This window comes from Alexandromys fortis, unplaced genomic scaffold, assembly GCF_014885135.2.
Source record: "Alexandromys fortis isolate MF-2015 unplaced genomic scaffold, M_Fortis_MF-2015_v1.1 scaffold_136, whole genome shotgun sequence".
In the NCBI taxonomy this organism is placed as follows: Eukaryota; Metazoa; Chordata; class Mammalia; order Rodentia; family Cricetidae; genus Alexandromys; species Alexandromys fortis.
Window position 1 is genome coordinate 989,605 of NW_026068024.1, and position 11,627 is coordinate 1,001,231.

At 47.9% G+C, this 11,627-nt stretch overlaps 1 protein-coding gene and 1 pseudogene across 1 annotated transcript in view; both read right to left on the reverse strand.

Annotated features, from left to right (window-relative positions):
- Positions 1 to 693: 693 nt before the first annotated feature.
- On the reverse strand, positions 694 to 1,539 carry LOC126514532 (60S ribosomal protein L7a-like; annotated as a pseudogene).
- A 5,785-nt stretch (positions 1,540 to 7,324) lies between these two features.
- Galm (galactose mutarotase) overlaps positions 7,325 to 11,627 on the reverse strand; it is a 63,070-nt gene continuing 58,767 nt past the window's right edge. Inside the window, exons 7-8 of the mRNA XM_050163536.1 lie at positions 9,642 to 9,860; positions 7,325 to 8,621 (exon numbers count right to left, since the gene is read on the reverse strand). Coding sequence (XP_050019493.1) covers positions 8,544 to 8,621; positions 9,642 to 9,860 — 297 coding nt within the window. The 3' untranslated portion in view covers positions 7,325 to 8,543. The remainder of the gene's footprint in view (positions 8,622 to 9,641; positions 9,861 to 11,627) is intronic.

The following is an 11,627-nucleotide window of genomic DNA, read 5'->3' on the forward strand; positions in this document are numbered from 1 at the left end:
ATTAATTACCTAAACAGTATTCTGCCTGCTACCAGAAGGCGGTACCAGATGGTTGCTGGGAATTGAACTTACTCAGGACCTCTGGAAGAGAAGTCAGTGCTCTTAACCTCTGAACCATCCCTCTAGCCCTGCTAGTGGGACTCTTAATTATATATAATCAGTTCATTTGTCTGCATATAAGCCACCACAAAACGTGACAGCAGATCATTTTGGTGTGTGTGTATGCATATATACATAAATGGGAGATATATGTGTATCTATATTTGTTTTTCAAGACAGGGTTTCTCTATGAAACAGTCCTGGCTGTCCTGGAACTCAATCTGTAGACCAGGCTGGCCTGGAACCCAGAGACTTGTCTGCCTCCACTTCCCGAGGGCTCACTGCCTTTTTTATTTCATTGTGTATATACTGGTTAGCAGATACCTGAGTGAAAATGTTAATGGGTGAATGAAAAAATTTAATTACTTGGATTCTAATTTTTATAAGCTAAGCATATGAAGTTGAAATCACTATATCAATTAAAAGCATTTATTTTGTGTTAGGTATCTATGAGACTGACTTTGTCTTTTTAGGCTGTATTTAATGTCTATTTTGTAACTCTAGCATGGATTCTTCTCATCTGGGGGCCTGGAGAGATGGCTCAGCAGTTGAGAGTACTGGCTACTCTTTTTTTTTTTTTTTTTTTTTGAAGTTTTATAATTATATTTATGTACAGAAAACTCAGCAGTACATTTAACCCAGTTTAGTGGCGAGTTCTTTGGCCTTTGCCTTTTCCAGCTTGGCAATTTGAGCCACAGATTTAGGACCCAGGACGTTGCCTCCCCAGTGGCGGCAGATCTCATCATATCTGTCGTTGTAATTGTCCTAATAGCTTCCACCAGCTTGGCCAGAGCACCCTTGTCTTCCGAGTTAACCTGTGTGAAGGCAACAGTGGTGCACGTCTTTCTGTGGATCAGCCACCCCAGCCTGGCCTTTCCCTTGATGATGCAGTAGGGGACCCCCATCTTGCCACACTGAACAGGCAGGAAGACCACCAGCTCAATGGGGTCTACGTCATGGGCAATCACTACCAGCTGAGCCTTCTTGTTCTCTACCAAAGTGGTGACTGTACTGACGCCCGCTCGAAGGACAGGTGGTCTCTTAGTCGGGACATCCCCTTTGCCAGCAGCTTTCTTCTCAGCACGGGCCAGCAGCCTCTGCTTATTTTCCTGCTTGGTCTCTGGCCTGTACTTGTGGGCAAGTTTAAGCAACTGGGTAGCTGTTTGCCGGTCCAGGGCCTGGGTGAACTGGTTAATGGCAGGAGGAACTTTGAGCCGCTTGTAGAGGATGGCCCTCTGCCGCTGCAGCCTGATGTAGCGGGGCCATTTGACAAAGCGTGTGAGATCTCTCTTGGGCTGGATGTCCTGCCCAATGCCGAAGTTCTTCGGCCTCTTCTCAAACAAAGGATTCACCACCTTCTTCACCTCCTGCATCTTCACGACAGCGGGGGCCGGGGCCACCTTCTTCCCCTTGGCCTTCTTTCCCTTGGGCATCTTGCCGGGCTGGAGGAGAGAGAGCTACTGGCTACTCTTGTAGAGAGCCCAGGTTTGACTAACAGCACCCAAATAGTGGCTCATAACCACCTGTAACTCTAGTCTTGGGATCTGATGGCCTTTGTGGACAGTTCATGTTCATGGTACATATACATACAGACGGACAAAATACCCCACACAAAAGATTCTCATCAGGGCTAAATTCTGAATTCCGGTCTAAAAGATACTGCTCAGAAAGGGTCTGGGAATTGTTAACAGTGGTATGTGCAGAAAGTCTATGGAGCTGGTGCGCCAGGTGAGCCTGAGAGCCTGGCCTAAAGTTAAGTGATTGGGGGTTGGAGAGGTGGCTCACAGGTTAAGAACACTGGCTACTCTTCCAGAGGTCCCGAGTTCAATTCCCAGCAACCACATGGTGGATCACAACCATCTGTAATGGAATCTGATGCCCTCTTCAAAAAGAAAAGTTAAGGGCTGGAGAGATGGCTCAGTGGTTAAGAGCATTGCCTGCTCTTCCAAAGGTCCTGAGTTCAATTCCCGGCAACCACATGGTGGCTCACAACCATCTGTAATGAGATCTGGTGCCCTCTTCTGGCCTGCAGACATACACACAGACAGAAAACTGTATACATAATAAATAAATAAATATTTAAAAAAAAAAAAAGTTAAGTGGCTGGCCTGAGAGTTCCCATTTCGACTGAGCTGCCTCCTATCCTGCAGGAGGCCCTTGGTTGTGCTTCACTAAAGCAAGGTTTGAAAGTATCTGGATCAAGTCCTATCAAGATCAAGGGCTCTGTTAACATTTTTAAAGATTTATTTTATTATGTAGACATGTATGCCTGCATGCCAGAAGGAGGTACCAGATCTCATTACAAATGGGTGTGAGCCACCATGTGGTTGCTGAGAATTGAAACAAAAAAAGAATTCTAGACAACAATAAGGTTTCAAGACATTAAAAAAAACCCTGCACATCCCAGCATTTGGGAGGCAGATCTCTGAATTCAAGACCAGCTTGATCTACATAGTGAATTCCAGGCCAGCCAGGGCTACATGATGAGACCGGTCTCAATCTATCTTCAGGGATAAAACTATGTGAGCTGAGGGAAAGGAAAATGGTCAGTTACCTCATCCTGTGTGGGAAGGACCGTCAGCACTGTCCCAGAGGCCACTGACAGCTCACTCTTCCTTTTCCAACTAAGATACAATTTAGGTCACTGTCGTTCTGAAATAGTTTTCTTCCATATCCTGGCACAAATCTAAAACCTTTCCAAACCCCGTGAAATCTCCAAAAATTATGCTTTTGTTTTGTATCTTTTAATGCATGGTAAATTGACTTATGCTAGAGACCCCTAGATAGGCTTCAAGATGAATAAATAATTACAGGGTTGGGATTTCCTTCCCATCCTCCCACAGTCCAGGGAAGGAAGAGGACCAGAAGATTGTATTGATGACCACCAATAGCCAATGAATTTAATCATGGCCTATGTTGATGAGACCTCCCAATAAGCCCAAAAGAAGGCCAGTAAGATGGCTCCTTGGGTAGAGATGCTTGCTCAAAGGATTGACACCAGAGTTTGATCCTAGGACCACACAGGTGACAGACCTGGCATATCTGAGGGACTTTCCAGAATGGGTTTGACTTGAGAAGACTCACACCAAATAGGCAACCATTCTATAGGTTGGGGCCAGGCTGAATACAAAGGACAAATGATGCCCCAGAATTTATCGGTTTCCTGTCTGTCACCATATCCATCCCTAGTGTGAAGGACTGTACCCTCCAACTAAACCAAAGTCAGCCCTCCCCACTCAACATTGTACTAACACAACTGGTGTGGGTCAAACAAAGTTTCTTCCCAGCTGGGGAGAGGGCTCCACAGGTGAAGACACGCCAAATGACCAGTGTTCAATCCCGCAGAATCAAGGAGGTGGAAGGAGAGAGCCAGCTTCTTCCGCTGTCTCCTGATCTCCACGTGACCTCCGCATTCTCATCCACACCTTGAGGAAATAGTGACAACCTGGGTTACCTTTAAGTCAAATTCAGCCTGCTTCCGATTTGTAGAAAGTTTAACATTTGAAGTGGTTGAACACTCGGAAGTGTCAACGTTTGTGACAGATTAGTGAAATTCAAACTGTAAAATCCTTAAAGGTCTATTGGAATATACTCATGGTCTCATTTACCAACTGCCTATGACTTAAAAGATGATCCAGTTACATGAGGTCACTGTCATGTCTGCCAGTGACTTTGTGCTGCAGTGGCAGGGCTGGGCCATTACCACATAAATCAACTCGTGTTGATTTAACAGAGTATTTGTCAACCCCCGCTTTAGACATTGATAACTTTCCAGATTTTAAAACGAGTATCTGTGAAGAGGTAGAGGGCCAGGATCATTGGTAGAGTTGCCACTGCCAGTTTCCCTTGTGTACTGGCCGGTTTCATGTCAGTCTGACCCAAGCCAGGGCCCTAAGAGAGAAGGGAGCCTCGACTGAGAAAATGCCTCAAGATTTGGCTGCAGGGAAGCCTATAGGGCATTTTCTTAGTGAGTGACAGATGTGGGCAGACGCAGCACACTGTGGGTAGTGCCATCCCTGGGTTCTGTAAGAAAGTAGACTGTAAACGGGCCATCTCCTGTAGTCAGATTGGTAACTACTCCAATAGTCATCGGAGAGCCTTCATCCAGTTACTGATGGAAACAGATGTAGAGATAGATCTACAACAAAGTACTGGGACCAGCCCAGGGAACCTTGAGGAGAGAGAGGAAGGATTGTACAAGCCAGGGGGGTCAGGATCATCATAATCTGCTCATGGGCGCTCACAGACTATGGACCAACATCTAGGGAGCCCGTGTGGGACAGGCCTAGGCCCTCTGCATGTGTGTGATGGTTGTGTGGCTTGCTCTACCTGTGGGAGTGGGCCCTGTTCCCAACACTTTGGCTGGCTCTTGGAAACCTGTTCCTAATGCGGGGTTGCCTTGCCCAGGCTTAAAACGAAGGGAGCAGCTTAGTCCTACCTCAGCTTGATATGCTATGCTTTGTTGGCACCCATGGGAGGCCTGCCCCTTTCTGAACAGAGGTGGAGGAGGGCTGGATTGGGGAGGCAGGGCAGAGGAAAGGTAAAGGGAAGGAATGGGATGAGAAACTGCAGTCAGGATGTACAATAAATAAACCATTTTAATTAAAGAAAGAAAGCAGCCTGAAGAAGCCATAGAGAGAGCAAGGGTAAGCAGCACCGTCCATGGCGCCTCCACCAGCTCCTGTCCCCAGGTTCCTGCCGTGCTTGAGTCCCTGTCCTGTCTTCTTCCATGACGAAAGTGGTGATGAAGCATGAGCCAAACAAACCTTTTCCTCTTTGAGTTGCTTTAGGTCATGGTGTTTCATCACAGCAGTAGTGACCCTGACCGGAACACCAAGATAATGCTTCTGGACTGGAAGACTGTTCTCTGCGGCTTACTCATGAAGACAGTGCTTGTAAATTAGGGAGTAAACACATTGTGTACTTGGTATCTGCAATACTGGTGACCACACTGAGACGCGTAAGAAAAACTGGTAGGGCAATTGCTCTTAACCTTGTTTGCAATAGGATCATTTAGGGCCCTTGCAAAGATTCCTCCTTAAAACCCAATGGGCTAGTGCAAAAGCCTCTCAGTTATCTTAACAACTGGAAGCTACTGCACTGGGCCTCTCCTCTGTTTCCTAACTGGGAACCCATATTAGCCTGGTGGAACACAGAGAAGCTAAGGGGCTGACTTAGATTTCTCTAGCCCAAGCACCAGTCTATGAAACAGCAGAAACCATGTGTTAATTTACATCTGTACCAGTAGAGGTCACTGTGCTAAAAGAAATAACAAACTGGAAAAAAAAAAAAAAAAAACCCTAAACGTTATCTTTCAGGAACTCTGAAGCAGTGTATCACAGGAAAATTGTTAAGTTAGACCCAGTACTAAGGCGACTCACGCCTCTAGCCATGATTATTGAATGAAAGCATCCAAAGGCTTTGTTGTTAGATACTACAGATTTTTATGATTGTTATGCTGATGTGTGTGTGTACAAGCACACTGCATACTTGCATGCCGTGGGGGTCCCAGGGCAGCTCTCCTCAGGCCTTGTTTGAGACAAACTATTTGCTGCTGCCTGCACCAGGCTAGCTGACTCACAAGCTTCTGGGGATTCTGTACTGGGATTACAGGGGCGTACTACTGCACGGGGCATTCTGGGAATCCTAGAGATTCAAACTCGGGCCCTCACATGTCATAGTCTAGCAGTTTTTTTCTCAAGAGGTGAATGTGGGGTACAGGGGTATAAATGGGAAGTCCCACCTCGTTTAACATTATACTATCTAGTCATGCTCCATGAGCTGCCTGCCTTATCCTGGGAACTGCCATGAGGCTGTCACGCAGCTTCTCTCCTCAAGAAGATTCAGTGGGGGCTGGCACAGACGCAAGTCCTGTTTGCTGCTTCATGTGGCTCCCCAGCACTGATTGGCTCTTAGCTGGTGGCTAGGTCTGCTGCCTCTATCAGACATGCCTTGGCCTTAATGTATAATTATTTCCATCTTCGGTACACGCTCTTGCAGGAGAGAAAAGTGCGCAGGTTATTCTGGAGGGATGGGTAACCGCCCATCCCATCCCTGGGATAAACTTTGCCTTTTTCATTTGTGTTCTCTTCCCTGCATGAATGGTTCTTAGGCTTTCACTGAACTGAGCTGTCAATTTTTATTTTCTTCTGTAGCCCTACACAAATGTTGCCACATTCTGCGTTCAGGTGACCCTGACATTGCTTGCTTCTTTTCTCCCCTCTCTCCTTGTGATTGTTCTAGCACTGTATGAATCTGATTTATATGCCACTCTGAGTCACCTAGGTTCACCAGAGCCCCCTACCTTTTAAAGCTCATGTTCCACCGTGGGGCTCAGCAAAGCTATTAAAGCCCCACTCCGGTCCCCGTGCGTGCTAAGCAAGCACCCTACCAATGGAGCCCCATACCCACCCTTATTCTGCTGACCACAATATATTCAAATTGCAGGTGCAAGGCATCTCTCAGGCAGCTCAACCGGCAGGAGTCCTCTCTCCTGGGATTCTTTACTACCTGTGATGGCCGCCCTCAGCTGGCAACTTGACTATACCTGGAATGAACTAAACCCGTATGGAGGGAGGCAGTTTTGCTTAATTTGAAGTAGGAGCTCTGAGCAATGATGTGTTTGGCTTGTGTCTGTTCAAGTGCAGTGCAGAAGAGGAACAAGGCCACAGCTCTGGGCTCCTAGTTTTTGTTCCTTAGGGCTCTGGTCAACTTAAGCATTTGTTGTCCACCCTTTCCTCATGCTCCACCATCATTGGAGGGTCCCAGGCCGGAAGAAAAAGAACTTGATTTCTCTCTCGATTTTAGGTCTTCTCTGCAGACGTGTATTCATCTTGTCCCTTTTTGTACAGGTGAGAGGATGAAGGCTGGGAACATGGCTCAGTGAGTAACCGTGCTTGCGGTGCCTGCATGGGCACCCAAGTGAACCACAAGCACCCACATAACGAGGCTGGGTACAGTCGTGCACACCTGTAACCTGTGAGGACAGACAAGGCTTTCTGGCAGCCAGCCACGCTGAAAAACAGTGAGCTCAGGGTCAGGGAGAGGAATGACTCAAGGGAATGGATGGAGAGGGAACATGAAGATGTTCCAAATCCTCCTTAGCCTCACAGGAGTGTATAAACATGTGCATATGCACGCACGCACACACGCATGCACACATGCATGCACACACACACACACACACACACACACACACACACACACACACACAAATGAAGAAGAGTTTCCTGAAGGTGAAATTCTGGTTTTATTTCAACTGCCTGTAGCAGATAATAACATAAACTATATTTTTTCCGAATCAGCGCTCCTAAGCCCATCACCAATGATGCAATCGTTGAGGAAAGAGGGGTCTCTGGCCATTTCATCTCTACGTCGCCTCTGCTCCTCGTGCCAAGTTCAATCCTCCAGGCACTGTTAGTGTGAGGTGTTCTCCCTCATCTGCCGCCCTTCAGGCCTGTGTAGCTTCTCACACACTAGCCGGGCTTCTAGTTAACCCCAAAGGCAGAAAATCTAAATCCTTCTGGACATTTGGATCTTACAATTTCAGTCACACCATGGAAAGATAGCTCAACTCACTCTAGGGGTTCTAAAGTGAATCTTTTTTAATCTCTAAGATTTACTTTTACTCTTTTCCCGCTGCTCTTTTGAAGAGGTAGGCTAGTCCTTCCTCCTCTTCCTCTCTGTATCTCTTTCTCTCTTCCCTCCCCTTTAACCTACTCTCAATAAACTCCTCAAGAAGAAAAAAAAAAAAGACTCACTTTGAATTGTGTGCATACGGGTGTGGAAGAGGGCACCCGATCCTCTGGAGCTAGAGTTAGAGGCAACTGTGAGCCTGATCTGGGTGCTGGGAGCTAAATTGGTCCTCTGCAGGAGCAGTGTGTGTTCTTCACTGCTGAGTCACCCCTGATGCCCCTAAAGTAAGTCTGAGACGAGAGGCTGTGACAGAGCAGGCTCCAAACCCCTCCTTGCCCTTCAGTGACCCTAGGAATGTTTAGGCAGACTGAGGTAGAGAGAGGCACAGAGGAGGTGAATTCTCATAGCTTGAACTCAAGTTGGGGTTAAAACTGTTTTACTAACTTCTGAAGGGTAGTCTGATGTGGATTGCGTTGGTGGTAAAAGAGGAGACAGAAAAACAAGGAGCTCCATCAAAGGAAGGAAGGCTTAAAGACAGCAGCTGGAGAGATGGAGGCTATTAGAGTCTAGAGGGCCACTTTTCCACTAGGGTCAGGCCTAGAAGAAGGCACTGGTAGCAGAGTGAATTTGTCCTCTGACCTAGACAGAGAACACAGCTGGTCATGAGACATGGCCTGAAGCCAGCTGTTGGAAAAGGAAATCAGTATTCAAGCTGACTATTATGGTAGCGACTTAACACGCAGGATCACTTTTAATGCTTCTCTGTCTTCACCAGGATGGGAGGGACCGGGTGGCATCTTCAGCCTTCTTTAAGCAACAGAGAACTTGAAGCAGGTGGTGTGGTTGTACTCCTCCCCAGGATGCAGCAGCACAGGGGGGAACTGGGGCTGTGGAGGAAATCAACACTTAGACCTGGCCAGCCATCATGGTCGTACCAACAGTCACATGGGGACAGCACTTAGACCTGGCCAGCCATCAGGGCCGTACCAACAGTCACATGGGGACAGCACTTAGACCTGGCCAGCCATCAGGGCCGTACCAACAGTCACATGGGGACAGCACTTAGACCTGGCCAGCCATCAGGGCCGTACCAACAGTCACATGGGGACAGCACTTAGACCTGGCCAGCCATCAGGGCTGTACCAACAGTCACATGGGGTGTGCCCCTGCACTAAGCCCTGAAGCCACATTTGTGGACTGGTGCCAGTGAGGACAGAGTGTTGCTGATTTGCAGTGAAATGAACGAAGATCTACCTCAGCACCACGTCTACTTTGTCAAAGCACGATCTGGCTACAGGAAGCAATGCCTTGACATATATTCTGAAGTAAGACACAAGCTCCTTCCCATGACTGACAGTCTGAGCAGCAGTGCCCTAAGTAGCAAGTAGAGAGGAAATGAGAAGAAAGGCTTTGGAGGTCTCGTAGATGGTGTGGGCTGGCAAGATGGTTCAGCGGGTAAAGGAGCTTGAGGCCAAGGCTGACAGCCTGAGTCTTACCACTGGAGCCCATACGGAGGAAGAGAACTGACCCCTAAAAGTCATCCTCTGACCTTCATGGCACGAGCCTGTCCAAACACCCCTCCCCCAGAAAGTGCAGATTTTTGTTTGTTTGTTTTTGTTTTTAGTTTTTCGAGACAGGGTTTCTCTGTCTAGGAACTTGCTCTGTAGACCAGGCTGACCTCAAACTCACAGAGATTGGACTGCCTCTGCCTCCCCAAGTGCTGGGATTAAAGGTGAACACCATCACTGCCCAGCCAAAAATTGAGCTTTTAACGACAGTTCCTTGGCTGTGGGCTTTTTTGTGGTTGTATAAAATGAAAAACAGAAACGTGGACTCGAGTGCTGGGATCTGCCACACTGTGTGACGCCAGATCAGCGCGACCCTGACAAACCAGCCTGCGGCTTTACCTGATTGACCGCATCAGGCCAGTTCTGGGTCTCCAGGCAGAAGCCAGAGTGCTTGGGGTAGACCGCTCCATTCTTGCCCCTCAGAGTGCCATCCAGGAAATTGGCAGTGTAAAACTGGACCCCAGGCTGGGTGGTGTATACTTCCAGGATCCGCCCACTTCCGGCATGACGCACCCTGGTGATAAAGACAAGCCATATTTCAGTGGGGAAGGAAAAGGCCTAGAACTAGCTTTGGGATGGGAATCAGATCTGGCTACACAACGGGAGCAAGAAGGATGCGGGAGAGAAGAGCGAAGATTCTGGAAGCGTCACAGGGGAGGCATGAGCTTTAAGGACCTTCAGAAACAGCTTCTCAGATGATCTTGGCCTCTCTGGGGCATAGTAACAGGATGACGGCAGCATCATGGGAGTCAGGGTCAGGGAGGAGCAATGAGGCTGGAGAGAGGCAACTCTGGGGTCCTGAGATTCTGTTGTGATGCCGGAGACAGCACCCAGGACCTTGTACTCGCTGGTGAGCACTCAGCCATGCTACTGAGATGTGGGCCGGGCTGCGCTGGAACTCATGAACTCCACCTGCCTCTCCTTCTGGAGCGCTGGGATTAAAGGTTTGTGCTCCCGTGTCTGGCCAGGGGGCTCTGAAAGATTTGTTTGTTTGTTTATTTATTTATTTATTTTTGAGACAGAGTTTTTCAGTGTCAATGGCTGTCCTGGAACTCACTCTGTAGACCAGGCTGGTTTCGAACTCACAGAGACCTGCTTGTCTCTGCCTCCCATCACCTGGCCTGGGTCTGTACTTCTTGCCAAGGGGAAACAAGAAAAGGCCTGTGTCACACAGTCTTGCCAGGAGGCAAATCATACAAGAACTCATTCAAACAAAGAATGCTGGTGTGCTGGCGCTTGTTGTACAAGCTTGACCCTGAGAGTTGTAGGCCCATATTTCTGTATGGTGTGGCAGCCAGGCATAAAAGCCATAGGCCCGGTCTGAGCTGCTCACGGAGCTCTGCAGACAAGCTGTCTCTGCCTAACAATGGTCAGGATGTTTGGAGGATGTCTTATAGAGATGCTAATTTATGGCCCACTTGCAGACATGACTAAAGCCTATTCACCTGGTTGCCTAGGAGACAGTCTAATGTGCCCCTTCCTCAATTTATGTGATGATATATAAGGTGTTTGGATAATAAACAGGAGGACATCTTCGAGAGATCTTGCCCTTCCATGACGACCATGTAAGTTGTGTCTGATTATTCCTCGTGACTCCGTTTCAGTCCAGTTAGGGAAGATAATTATCTGTGTTGGACCCACACGGGCTTCAACAGAGAGTCAACTTCGGAAAGATACTCCCTCTTCCCCCCACCCCCCGCCCCAGCACATACTAATAATAATAGAATTTAAAACATTTAAAGGCATCAGGACAAAGTTGGTCAAAAAATAATTTAAAGGAAAATACAAATACGTTGTCAATCAAGAGACTGGAAAAAAAATGTTTGACAAGAAGGGTCCAGAATTTGAATCAATGGGGAGAAGGCAGGAAGGGCTCTTTGCTCAGAGACACTGAGGAGAGGAACGGAATAGGTATGTAGTAGGAAGATGTCCTGAGCGGGCGGAACCCAAGAGGCCCTGGTCCCTAGAGATTTGGGGAGTCCTTTTTGTCTCTATCTGGGGTCTCAGTTACCTTCCCCCCTAGACTCTTGGAGTCCACAATCACGAGCTGACTAGTTGTGCCAAGCATGTTATTAGGTTGTCAGCATTCCCAAACAAAATGACCCTAAGGACTGGATTCACGCTGACAGAGCGTGTGCCCTCACTTGTCTATCAAACTGGAGGTGGGGCCGGGCGGTGGTGGCGCACGCCTTTAATCCCAGCACTTGGGAGGCAGAGGCAGGCGGATCTCTGTGAGTTCGAGACCAGCCTGGTCTACAAGAGCTAGTTCCAGGACAGGCTCCAAAACCACAGAGAAACCCTGTCTCGAAAAACCAAAAAAAAAAA